The following is a 13,812-nucleotide window of genomic DNA, read 5'->3' on the forward strand; positions in this document are numbered from 1 at the left end:
AGAGATGCCTCCTGTACCTATTCATGCCTAGCTTACAGAGAGGGCTAACATGCTTTCTTAGTCTTTTGGTTTCCTGGGATAAAGAAGTAAAGACAAATTTATTTCTGCCCTTGCATATTTTCTTATTATGTAAGAAATTTGTAAATAACAGCCTTCTAATTGTGGTATGGAAACCCTGGTGGCATAGTGGTTAAGTGCTACAGCTGTTAACCAAGAGGTTGGCAGTTCAAATCCGCCAGGCGCTCCTTGGTAACTCTATAGGGCAGTTCTACTCTGTCCTATAGGGTCGCTGTCAGAATCGACTCGATGGCTGCAGGTTTGGTTTCTGGTAATTGTGGTATGTTTCCTGTATCCCACATCCAATCATCAGCAAATGCTGTATGCTTTATGGGTCAGCCACATCCCAAATCTCATTTCTTTACCCCTCCTCGGCCCTAGCCACACTTTTCTCTCACTGGATTACTGCAGTAGCCTCCTAGCTGCTCCCTGGGCCCTGCTGCCACTCTTTCCTCCCTGCAATCTATTTTCCATTCCATAAGCAGCTGAGAATTTTACAGTGTTGAGTCAGATCATAGCATTTCTCTCCTCCTATCACTCAAAATAAAATCCAGAGTCCTTCTTTTGGCTTACAAGACCCTGCCTTATCTATTTGCTGGCTAGTTTTCTGATCTCCTAGCAGAGTGATCTTCTATCACTCTCCCCTGGATCACTCTGCTCCACCCACACGAGCCTTTTTTGCTGTGCCTCAGACATATTTAATCTACTCTCAATTCAGCCCCTGCATTCCCTCTGCCCAGCACACTCTTCTCCAGATATCTGCATTGATGTTCTCTTACTTTATTCAGTTCTCTGGTCTATTGCCCCCTCCTCAGTCAGGCCTTCCTTAACCATCCAACATGTGATAGCACCGCCTTCACTTTCCATCCCCTTAAAAACCGAACCAAACCCATTGCCACTGAGTGGATTCTGACTCATAGTGACCCTACAGGACATAGCAGAAAGGCCCTATAGGGTTTCCAAGGAGGATCTGGTGGATTCAAACTGCCGGATCGTTTTGGTTAGCAGCCAAGCTCTTAACCACCAAGCCATCAAGGCTCCTCCATGCTTTTTCTTTATAGCACTCCTGATATTCCAAAAAATACACATTTTTAATATACATACCTGTATTTGTTTATTGTCTGTCTTCTGCTATTAGGATAGAGACTTCCTGAAAGTATGGACTGTTTTTTTGTTTTCACTGCTGAATCCTCAGGGCATAGAATAGGGCCTACCACTCAAATATTCTGCACTAAAAGGAGTGATAGAAAAGTGAGACTGCACCATCAAAGGCAGAAAACTTGGCGAGACCGGGAAAAACAAGGCAGTCCTGTCCAGTTCCAGCTCTCACAGGTTACACTGTAATAGACATTCACCAATTTTCTGTGAATGAATCTAACTTCCATTTACAATTTTAAGCTTTTTTTTTTTTTTTTTGGCAACATATTAACCTAATGACTCGAAATAACAAAAGCTGACTTTGACTCTATTCTGTTGGAGATCTGTTCAGCAAGAACTGCGTTATCAGTGACCAGGACATTCTCCAGCAGGAGCAGCAGCAGAGGACCAAGGCCAGGAAGTGCAGCAGAAATGAGCACAGTCCCAAGGCTGCAGTTGGAGGTTGTTGATATTCCTTGCAGACCCTATAGACCATCTAGCATCTTTGTAAGTGAGGGGTCTTTGTGGTCTCAGCAATCCCGGTAGTTCAGGATGGAAGAAATAACTTTTTTTTTTTAACATGACAACAGGAAAGAGTACAGGCTTTATAAGTTGGCAGACCTTAGTTTATGTTTATTATGAGCCACTTACTAGCTTTATGACCTTTGCAAAATCATTTAACCTCTCTGATTTGTACAATAGAAATAAATACTGTCTTACTTATCTGATGCTACTGTGACAAAAATACCACAAGTGGACGGCTTTAACAAACAGAAGTTTATTCTCTCACAGTTTAGGAGGCTAGAAGTCCGAATTCAGTGAGCCAGCTCTAGGGGAAGGCTTTCTTTCTCTGTCAGTTCTGGGAGAAGGTCCTTGTCATCAATCTTCCCCTGTTCTAGGAGCTTCTCAGTGCAGGGACCCTAGGTCCAGAGGACGTGCTCCCCTCCTGGTTCTTCATTTTTGGTGGCATGAAGTCCCCCTGTGTCTCTACTTGATTCTCCCTTTTATGTCTCAAAAGATACAACCTAATCTTGTGGCTTGAGTCCTACCTCATTAACATAACTACCTCTAATCCTGCCTGATTAACATCACAGAGGTAGAACGTACAACACATAAGAAAATCACATCAGATGACAAAATGGTAGACAATCACACAATACTGGGAATCATGGCCTAGCCAAGTTGACAACATATTTTTGGGAGACACAATTCAATCCATATCAAATACCTACCTTTTAGAGGTGAAGTGTGGATTAGCAATTATACATGTAAAGCATCTAGCATGGCATATGAGTTCAATAAATAATGATGATTCTTCTTTGTACTGTTACTCTCCTGGCCTGGGGTAACGGAGGGTTTCATGGGTTTTATATGTGAATATACCTTCCTGAGCATAAATGCTAAACAAATATTATTATTATTACAGGGAACTGTTATAGGGATAACTGTTTAAATTACAGGTAAAGCTGACACTCAAGGAAATCCCAAAGAGAATCCCACCAAGATCCTCTCTGTGCAGCACAAACAGCTAGGGACAAGGCTGGGAGTAAGGAGGGGTTTAGAGGAAAAAGCAGTGAGGTTTTGCTTAGGAATCCTGAATTGAAACTGGTCTTAATATTATAACTGTAACTAAACCTGTCACCACCTTACTCTATCCACCTCCCACCTATAGCAACAAACACACTGTTTACACTTTTGAATGTTAGACTGATTATTTCAAACAAAAGACACTTATTTTTTGCAAACCAAACTTTAAGGGTGGCTTTATTATCTTCTCCCACTTTTGTTACTGAGTGAATGAAAACAATTAAATGACAAGTTTTTCCTGAAATACAGCAAGAGCTTTTTCTCTTCATAATCATGACACTAGTACTTTAACCTGGGAACCAAAGTGTCAGGGGGAGGAGGGGGGAGTCCTGTCCTGGAACTATGCAAGTAGATGGGCTTGTTTACTAGAATAAAAATAATCTGTTTTCATCTTACAGTCCAGTCTCATCACACCTATCCAGGTCAGAGGATGTTAATATAAACCTTGCCCACCTCTCTCAGCCCATCTTTCTTACTCAGACAGTTTCCAAGCAGCTGTCTGATGGAGACACAATGTTCAGTTTCCAGGACAAATCGTGCCACAGCCTTCCCTCCTGGCAGTTGGCTCCTCACTCTCTCACTTTTGACACTGTCCAGGACAACTCCTCTGATGTCTTTAGGCTTTCCTGGCATACCAAAGATGATCAAGAGGCCCAGACAATCCTCTCCTATCAAGTTACAGAATTCTTCCAGTTTATCAAATCTACTCTTTTCCCTGGAAGACTCCTCTACTCTCAGTTTCAGATTGGAGATGTCACAAGGTTTAGATTCCACAAGAGGAAGAGAAGACATCTTCAGAGTCTGTACTGCCAGCTGAAGGCTTGTTTGTTTGCACCCCAAAAGGTCCAAATCCAGTCTGCCCCAAACAATAAAGCTTGGTGCTTCGTCATCTTGGTGGTGGTAAGCCATTCGTCAGCTCCCTTTTCTTGGCAGAAAGTGATGAAGTGGATTAGGAATATTTCATTCAGAGTGTTTGGAGCTGGGCAGAGTTTACTTACATGATCTTCAAATCCAAGATACTCCTCCAGTTTCTGAGCTGCATAAACTACAGCTCCACTGAACACATCAGGGATGCTGAGAACCTCTTGGCTGTCTTTCAGAGTCAAGTGTTGGGATGTTTTCTGCCCCATTTCCTCTGCACTAGGTATTGTTTCCAAACATCAAACATGTGAAACTCACTCAGAATGACTTCTTTTTCAGGGTAAAAGTTTTGCATCTGCCAATACAATCACAGTTCTCCAACCCTAAAGCTTATTTGCTGTAGCAGAGCATATATACCTATAGCTAAAAAAAACAGGGTAGCCTCCCTGTTTGTCAACTGGGTGTGTTCTGGTCATACAGTTTCTTACTGGTTCATTAACTTAGGGATACTTTCACACAAAATATCTGTTCTTCTCTAGGTTACATTCACTACTTTTTATACAGGTAGTCCCTACCTTACGACATATTCGGGTTACTACAAACTGCACTTAAAAAACTTAGGACCGTCTATTTTATGATTTGTGTATTTTTTGTATATGTATTATTAAAATATATCTGTAAGTTTATATGTAATGTTTCCAACCCCCAAAGACGAATAAAGATCGAATTTATAAAGATACTGATAATAAAAGGCAATAATAATGAAAACTAAAAAAAAAAAAAAATGAGGTATTTGAATTAGAACGAACGTACTGAGCGCTCAGAATGGAAGCCTGTTGTAAGTCGGGGACTACCTATACTTGGTAATCTCTCCCAAGATATGTTTCCTGGTTCCAAATTTTGTTAAAAAATATAGTTGCTTCTTCAAAGACCATACACCTCTTTCTGTAACAGCTCAAATTCGAAGGTGAGGCATTTCTGTTTGCATTTCCTATGTCCCCTCTCTGCCATGACCCCTTACCCTCTCCACCTCAGTGGCCTATGTTTCCTTTCATACAAAAGTTTCTTAAACAAAGGCTTCAAATTTCTATCTGTTCATATATACTGTATACCCCACCCAAACGAATTTATGGGAGTTTGTGAATCATAAAGAACTTGTGTTATTGTTTTCTAAATCAGAAATAAAGCCTGGCAGATATCCTGAACAAAGGAAAATTAAATAATAGACAACAAAAATATGAGGCAATTTTCAGTTGATTTTATTTCCTTCCATATAATAATATCAGCAGTGTATAATATTTTGTAAATAAAATATATCATCAGAATCTTTTTAACCTTATCACATATCATTATGTTACATTGTCCTGAATAAAGAATATTTGGCATCTATTAACAGTCTCCTGATATTTTTTACCAGGTTCTGATAACAAATTGCATTTTTCAAATTGTGACAAGTATTCACATTAAAATAAAATACAAATACAGTAAGTTCCCAATACCGTTGGTTGTTAGTTACTGCTGAATCAATTTCAACTCATGGCGACCCCATCTGTGTGAGTAGAACTGCACTCCATAGGGTTTTCAAGGCTGTGACCTTTCTGAAGCAGATCACCAGGCCTTACTTCCAAGGCAGTGAGTGGCAGGGTTCGAAGCAAATAGTCATTAACATCAAATCATTTTAGTTATGAATAAATAGTAATCTAGTATTATGAGCTCTCTGCCAAACAGATTAGTAACCTGGTGACGACTTAAAAGAACCATACCACTGACAATCAAATGCAATTTATAACCAAGCATTTATTGAACTGCCCAGCCCCACTCCAATTTGTGAAAACCTGTCATTTCCACGGTTGGCTACCATGAGTAATCATGTAGTACTGAATAAAAGATAAAATATTGTTCTAATATCTCTAAAAATAATAAACACAGTAACGGTTTTTGCTACAGCCTTTTATGTTCTTCATAAAGAGTATTTCAGCCCCGTGCTGTGGAAAAACATAAGCTATATTTTATCCTAACAAAATAGCCACCATAAAACCACTTTGCAGCAAACTTACATTGAGACAGAATATCCAGACAAATATTCACCTTTAAAAGCCCCATTCATTCATAGTCTGAGAAATTTACAATTAAAAACATATTGAGGCAGCTGTTAGCATTTTGATATAATGTATTTAACAAAAAGGAAAATAAGCTTAATACTGCAAAGATTTTTGTTTTGTTTTTGCTTTCTTTAGAAATTATTTCTACCAATTCTATTGGGACTTCTGAATGCATTTTAATTAATAGTATTTCATTGTCCCTGGAGTTCTTCCTTATGAGGTAAAAGGATTCAAGATTAAGGTTGAAATTTTTAAAAAAAAAAAAAAATTTAACTATTTTGAGGTGTGTTATCAAAGAAGGGGAATTTTATATACACTGATTTAGTGTAAATGATCAACATTGTTAAAATTCAGTTGTGGAGAAAAAAAAGATCATCTTGACCTCTCCAGGAACCAGCTGGTATATGAAAAATGTGATCTTTTTCAAATTTCTATCTGTTCATATATACTGTATACCCCACCCAAACGAATTTATGGGAGTTTGTGAATCATAAAGAACTTGTGTTATTGTTTTCTAAATCAGAAATGTCTTCCTTATGTCACAAAATAAAAGTTCAATTTTCTATGTACTGTATATATACACATATTTAGAAAAATATATAAAAATAAGACAAGAGGCATATGGAGGCGTGGCTGGCATTTGGTGGGTACACTGAATGCTTAAGGAAATTTTGAGAGCACACACATAATGTCCAGCTTAGACGGTTGCTGTGAATACTGATGGGACAAAATCATTTCACATACTGGTTGCTGCTCCCAAAATCCTCCATACTGTGAAAGTGAGTGGAAACGCTACAGTCAAATACTCATCTTAAATGCAACACTTTAAATATATCACAGATTTTTACATTAAATAGAGTAATACTCTCATTTACCAGTGTCTCATTTTTCATGGCAGCTTTAGAATAGGCCTGTTCCCCCTGCTGTCCATTTCCACTTCTAAATGAGAAATTGGAACTACAAATGATATACAATCTGTTGCTCGCCGTATATACTGTGAGTGTTGGAGAAATAATACAGAAAAAAGACTAGGGACTCCTAGTGCTCATCAGGTGCTGTGGTCAAACGTTTGAGTCTTCATCTGTAATGCTGGCACTAGGAGAACGGGCAGCAAAATCTTTAAACATGTCATCTTCCTTTAACATGTGCTGGAAAACAAGGAGACAGGGACTCACACACACTGTGAACCAACAGCTCAAAACTACACATTTTCTAACAAACATGCAGTCCCTTGGGGTTGATCTTAAAGGATATATTCAGAATAAAATTTTAAATTCATTTTACAAACTTACTGTTAGATTGTTGATGCCTTCAGAGAATGCGCCTATCTGTCTCACTGTCCCTTCTGAATCTTCCATCTGCAAAGAACGTATCATAAAGTGATATATCTTCCTTGTATAATTTCAAGGAAAGTACAGCAAACTGAACAAAAACTCCAAGAAATAATGCAACTACTACTGAGTGAGGGTAGGTGTAATGGAACACTTTTAATGATAATCTCCTCTCATTACTGCATTCAGAAGTTAAAAATTAAAAAAAAAAAACAAACACTTTGCTGGTACATCTAGCCTAATGATCTGATTTTGACGATGGCACCAAAGGATTGTTGATCAGAGGGCAACATATAGTCCCATGATTTTGATCTGAAAAGATTAGATAGTATGACTTGTCCATTCCTGACTTGTGTTAATGCGTAGATTTCCGTAATGTAGAGATGGTATCCCACTAAACCAAACCCAGTGCTGTCAAGTCAATTCCAAGTCATAGCAACCCTATAGTGCAGAGTAGAGCTGCCCCATAGGGTTACCAAGGCTGTAAATCTTTACAGAAGCAGGCTGCCATATCTTTCTCCCATGGAACGGCTGGTGGGTTTGAACCGCTGACCTCTTTGGTTGGCCATCAGTGCTTTAACCACTGTACCACCAGGGCTCCTTATGACACAGTACAGCATAGGTAAATAGAGCACAGGCTTTGGAGTCAGGCTAGCAAGTTGGAATCTCAGCTCTTCTACCAGCTCTGTGATCTTGGGCAAGTTACTTAACCCCTTTGTGCCTCAGTTTCCTTATCTATAAAATGAGGATAACAAAACTCCCTACATCTTAGGATTACTATGAACACGTTAACATATGAGCCTGAGACGTAGTAAGCAATCTGTAAGTGGTCACTATTAATTTATTATTATCTTTATTTTTAGGGATTTATGGGAACTTCCTTGATTTGTAGACAGTGTTTGAATGGTGCAAGAAGTTTAAAATAGTTATATACTGTTGCATGCACCTGCTCTAACCGGTCCAAATCATCGTCGTCATACAGGCGCATGTCCAACCCTGGTTTAAACCCTTTCTTAGATGCACTTCCTGATGTCTGTCCCAGTTCCATTGGACAAACATACTCTTCCCCATCTTCCTGTTTCTTCTTTCTCAGATTCCCAAAATTGCTGAAGGTTAGTTTTTTTGGCTTTAAAAGAAAAGCAAACAAAAACAGTCAGGGGTTTGGTAAAATTCAGATGACAAGGGATTGAGATCATGTGGAATTGAATTAATTACCCAATCACATAGAGAAAAGCAACTGGACAATGAAATCTGCATAAGAAAAACAAAGGCATCATAGGGATATGACTGATGCATCTAAATATATGATCCTTGTTATGAGTATCAGAAGATTAAGCTTGTTTTCCTTAGTTACACTAACTGGGTAGTCACTGTGATACACAAAATATGTTAAGACCTTTTGTTCTGATTAAACAGGACTTAATGGAATGCTGAATCCAATTTCTCAAGGTTTCCCAACCTAAGATCAGCAAAAGAAAATGGTGCTTATTATTTGCATGAGGTTATGATTATCTTGTGTGCTTGTTGTACTTCCACACCCTAGATGGTGACTGCGAAAAGACCCAGAAAATTTCCAGTGATGCTTACAAGACGAATTCCATCTTATTCACCGGGTAGACCTCGAGACTATCCATTAAGGACATGGTGATCAGGCTAATGACTCGGAATTTAAATAGAACAAAATCTCTCAGAAATTTCAAATCTGGCTCATCTTTTAAGAGACAAAGGGGACTAAAGAGAAGGCACTCAGGCAGATAGAAGGCATCAAACACACAAAAAAGACTTGGTACATATTTCTGAAGGAGCCAGTAAACAGTCTCTCCACATTAAGATGGTTAAGGTAACTTGGAACAGCTAACATAAGAATGATTTAGAGGGAAAAAAAAAGTAATCAGAATTTGTTATGACCCATGAATCCAGGTGAATTAGGAAATATCCATTCTCTGCTGGTCTACCTTCTTCATTTCATTTCTTTTTAAATAAACCAGACACAAAGGAACAAACATTGTCCGATTCTATCTATATGAAAATCCAAAATAGGCAAGTGGACAGAGACAGGAAGTAGACCAGTGGCTACCAGGGGCTGGGGGAAGGGAGGGGATGAAGAGTGAGTGCTCAATGGACATACAGTCCTGTTTGGGGCAATGAAAAAGTCCTGGAAAAAATCGTGGTGATGATTGCATGCACGCATACATGCACACACACACGTATCTAGCTTCTAAAAATATTTTCAGCCATTTCCTGCCTGATCTTTCTGTATATTTCCACTCTCCTCTCCAATACTATCCTGTCTTCTTCCTGGGCCTCTATGAAACAGGATGAGGTTTCTTCTTTCAAATCACTCCATGCTTAACCCTAAAGTCACCCCAGCACTTTTCCCCCAGTCCAGGTAGTAGCCTTTGCCATGGCTTAGTGGAAAAAGCTCAGGCCCAGAACTCTGCAGCCTGGCATGAATCCTGCCCTCTCTCTGGTTCTAAATGAGGAGGAGTTTAGAAGACGGAGCTTCAGGCCCAGTAAGAAGTTCCATCAGATAGGACTAGATAAAGAAAACAGAAGCATGTATCCAGGTAGTCTTGCTTCATTTCTTAAATAATTTTCCGAACTTGTTAGACCGGTCAATTATAAGCCAGACAAATGGAAAAACAGGACAACTGCAGTCAATATTTGGGTCTAAGTCATGGCTTCTCTGCATTGGCAAAGTATTGATTACAGAAGTCAACATTATGCTCTTTATTATTGTTAACTCGAATAAAATGACTTGAGCAAAGCTTTCTCCGGACAGAAATCTCCAAAAAATGCACTTGCTTAACTACCCTTAAAGATATGTTAATACCTTCAACCCATCCCAAAACTTAGTTAAAAACAAAAACAAACCCATTGCCATCCAGTCGATTCCGACTCATAGCGACCCTATAGGACACAGTAGAACTACTCCATAGAGTTTCCAAGGAGCACCTGGTGGATTCGAACTGCCGACCTTTTGGTTAGCAGCTGTAGCACTTAACCACTACGCCACCATTAGGAAGTCCCCAAAAATGGGATAGGCAGGTAGAAGTAAAAACTGAGCCTTCACTTCAGGCAATACTCAATGGTATAAGTTTGAACCAACCTTCACTTTGGCAGTAGCTGTTAGAAGGACATAATCTGGTAATTCCATGGCATCACGCTTCTGGTGTTGGGCCTCTGCACCGATCAGAAGGTTGAAGTGAGTGGCCAAATGTCTTCGCAACAAGGTCTTATTTGGTGGGATGTTCAATAGCTGAGCCATTGTTTCTACATTAAAACGAGGTTCTAGAACCTGTAGGAAAAGTTAAGAGCTTTCCTTATGGTACTAAAAGGCACCCCAGGTGTAATACATGTTTATATTGGTATTTATAACTTGCAAGGCTCTTTCACTTAGGTTATCACCAATGACTCTCTCAACAGCCCAGTGAGGTAGATAGGGTATGGACTTTGATCTTTAATTTACATATCTCTTCTTTATTTTGCCCAAGGGAAAAAAAAATTTTTTTTGGTAGGTGGTAGGTGGTAGAAGGTGGTGGTGGTTTAGTGGTAGAATTCTCACCTTCCACGTGGGAGACTTGGGTTTAATTCCTAGCCAAAGCACCTCATGCAGTTACCACCCATTTGTCAGAGAAGGCATGTGTGTTAGCCGAGCTTCCATGCTAAAATGGGCTAAGAAGAAAGGCCTGGCAATCTACTTGTGAAAATCCTATGATCACAATGGTCTGACTTGCAACCCATCACCGGGATGGTGCAAGACTGGGCAGCATTTTGTTCTGTTGTACACGGGGTCACCATGAGTCAGGGGCCACTCAACAGCAGCTAACAAAAACAAAAACAACAAATAAGTGGTAGAGGTGGTTCTGAAATCCAGCCCTTGGGCATCACAAAGTCAGGGCTTCTGCCTGTCTGATGCCTTTGGAAGCCAACTCCTGTAACAAAAGTGTGCAGAAATATAATCCGTGTCTTTGCAGGGGTTTTAAAACATGATCATACGAGAGACAGTGGCCAGATATTGTTTAACATAAAAGAGGACAATCAAAATGTGCATAAATTATATCTGCAGGTATATAATGTGAATAAAAAATATGGAAAACAATGCTTTGAGAGTAAAGATTCACTAGAAATAGTACAGGCGGGTTGGATTAGATAACTGTAGGATAATAACAAGCAAACAGATAATATTCTACTCTTAAAGGAAACAAAACAGTAAGTCAATTTAAAATGATAACAAAGCTTTACCATGAGCCCACCATGGACACCACTCCCTCTTAGATTGGGGGCATATTCTGCCAGGTCCACTGAGCGCAGCCACTCCATCACACGATGATTGGTCCACTGCTGAACCTCAGAAGGGGCGATGCTATTCTATGAGAACAAACAGCCACCAACAGCTTCCATTGTCAACTATAGAATTCCAACTATTACACCCGCATGTTCTTTAAACAATCCACCCCATAGAGCAAAGTTACTGGACATCCTACTAAATGTTCAGAGCAAGGGTTAAAAGTGTTTGCTAATTTGAATTCTCTTTTAAAGAACTTATGTCACAGCCTTCCAAGCTTTTTTACACATTAACAAAGCATTGCTTTACTAAAAGACCAAACCAACTGAGGAGAGGAAGTCTTAAATCTGTGGCTTAAGAAGGCCAGGAAAAAAAAAAAAAAATACAACCAAGAAAATTTAAGAAGCACATGAGAAGAAAACAACCCTTGGCCTTAGTTATACAGGTAGAACCATCATAGGGAAAAAGGAAGGAATACGGGAAAACAAAGCCTAAGAAGTAAATGAGGATGGATTTGAGGATCGGAGGAATCAGAAACTTTTCCTCTGGACTCCAAGACTAAATGGGTCTGTCTTTTGCACACATGGAGAGCTGCGTGCATGGAAAGGGCATGCCTGTGAACCTCAATCCAAAATGCTACCTCATCAGACGGCCGTCTCCGTAGACAATTTGGCTCAAAGTTGTTTATCCTCAGGACCTGGATTGCCCTTTTGATGCTAAGATGGTGTAGCACACTCACGACCTTCAAAGACAGTAAGTCATCCTGCAACAAAGAACAAAAGGAGGAGCTCGCTGTGCTGGTCTACAGCGGGGGGGACCTTCTCAGGGAAATCTGGAGTAAAAGTAGAAGAGCCCCTCTACCAATATGCCCCAAGGGCTTGTCAGTGTAATCCTTTTTTCTGCACCAAACAAAATCCTCCTTAGCGCCCCAAGACATAATAGAACTAAAACCAATGATGTTCCAACCAAAGAAGACTTCCACCTGTTTCTCTCTAGGTCAGACACGTTGAGGTAGGATTGTGGAACCCCAAGGCTCTCAGAAACACAGTTTGAAAAGCACTAGCTGAGTCACTACAAAAGGTGATCTGCTTTGGTTTGATTTGACAAGCAGATACTCAAGGGCACAATTAAGGGCAGAGGCCAAACTATCCTCTCTTTGTCCCTTCAGCAGGTTTTAGCAGTTAGCTAAAAGTGACATTCACTGATGATCAAGTGGATTTTCTGAACTAAGGCACATCACAGTGTTGGGGAAATGAGAAGAATGTTGTTGTTGTTATATTATCTCCCTGGCCTCAGAAAGTCCCTAGTTCTAGATTATTATGCTTTATCAACCAACCATTGTGAACAAGTTTAGAAAAACTGTGGCAATCAGTAGTGAGCTTTGGTGAAAGTTAAGGAGAGAAGATAAATGAAGGAATAAGAAGTATCAACACCAATCAACTCCCTCAAGGAAAAACTCAACAGTCTGGCTACTGGGAACATTTTCAAACAACCAAACACACCACAACAAATTATTTAGAAGAAGTTGATTTTAGAGGCAATGTTAAGATAAGCACCAAACTACTTCAAACACACCCAGCAAGTAAACAAGGAAACATCCATGTTCCCCACCCCGCTAACATCCATGTGAGGCACACCTTACTGATAACATTTCTTGTGAAGAAAAGAAAGAAGAAAAAATTAAATCTGCTACAGAAATATTTTTAAAGTAAAAATATTAAGTCAGTTTAAACCCTTAAGGCTGCTAACTAAGCAAAAATTATTTCCCGAATTTTTACTGGATTAATTTCTTGAAGGCAGTGTCTTGTGTTAAATTAGAAAAGGCATTTAACATATTTTAATCTAAGATTGAGACACTCACTCAAGACATTTCAGTATAGGCCCTTTTCATCCAACTAAAGTCTATCAGAGATTAAAAAAAATCTAAATACATAATGCTAACGATGTAAAATAAAATGTTAATTATGCTTTGAAATCTTCAGTTTGAGGTGTTGTTTTAAATCAAAGCAGACTTTTTCTCTCCTTTTTTCCTTAGCAAATGGCTATACCAAGTACTCTTTTTTTAAATTGTGTTTTAAGTGAAAGTTTACAAATCAAGTCAGTTTCTCATACAAAGGCTTATACACACTTTGCTACGTTCTCCTAGCTGCTCTCCCCCTCTTGAGACAGCACACTCCTCCTCTCCACCCTGTATTCCCCATGCTCATTCAACCAGCTCCTGTTTCCCTCTGCCTTCTCATCTTGCCTCCAGACAGGAGCTGCCCACATAGTCTTATGTGCTGCTTGAGCCAAGAAGCTCACTCCTCACCAGTACCATTTTCTGTCTTATAGTCTAGTCCAATCCCTCAAAGCAGACTTTTTGGGATTTTTTTTTTTAACTTTTCATTTTTATTAATTTTAGATTTATAGAAGAGTTATAAAGACAGTGTACACTCCTCTGTTGAAGAGG

The 13,812-nt window shown here is 39.4% G+C and overlaps 2 protein-coding genes across 11 annotated transcripts in view; both read right to left on the reverse strand.

Moving 5' to 3' along the window:
- Positions 1-1,502: 1,502 nt before the first annotated feature.
- On the reverse strand, positions 1,503-4,777 carry REP15 (RAB15 effector protein). The gene is given in 2 exon segments (XM_010595581.3): positions 1,503-3,602; positions 3,605-4,777. Coding segments are annotated over 2 exon segments (705 nt in total). The 5' UTR covers positions 3,912-4,777; the 3' UTR covers positions 1,503-3,204.
- Positions 4,778-4,880: 103 nt separating this feature from the next.
- The window catches only part of PPFIBP1 (PPFIA binding protein 1), a 211,604-nt gene continuing 202,672 nt past the window's right edge, over positions 4,881-13,812 (reverse strand). For 9 of the 10 annotated variants that reach the window (XM_023555018.2, XM_010595565.3, XM_010595540.3 and 6 more), the window contains 6 exons: positions 12,004-12,126; positions 11,321-11,446; positions 10,185-10,373; positions 8,022-8,201; positions 7,037-7,102; positions 4,881-6,892 (listed from right to left, as the gene is read on the reverse strand). In XM_023555018.2, coding sequence (XP_023410786.1) covers positions 6,806-6,892; positions 7,037-7,102; positions 8,022-8,201; positions 10,185-10,373; positions 11,321-11,446; positions 12,004-12,126 — 771 coding nt within the window. In that variant the 3' untranslated portion in view covers positions 4,881-6,805. The remainder of the gene's footprint in view (positions 6,893-7,036; positions 7,103-8,021; positions 8,202-10,184; positions 10,374-11,320; positions 11,447-12,003; positions 12,127-13,812) is intronic. The other variant, XM_023555025.2, reaches the window with a different exon arrangement.

The sequence above is a fragment of the Loxodonta africana genome, chromosome 4 (genome assembly GCF_030014295.1).
Source record: "Loxodonta africana isolate mLoxAfr1 chromosome 4, mLoxAfr1.hap2, whole genome shotgun sequence".
NCBI lineage: Eukaryota > Metazoa > Chordata > Mammalia > Proboscidea > Elephantidae > Loxodonta > Loxodonta africana.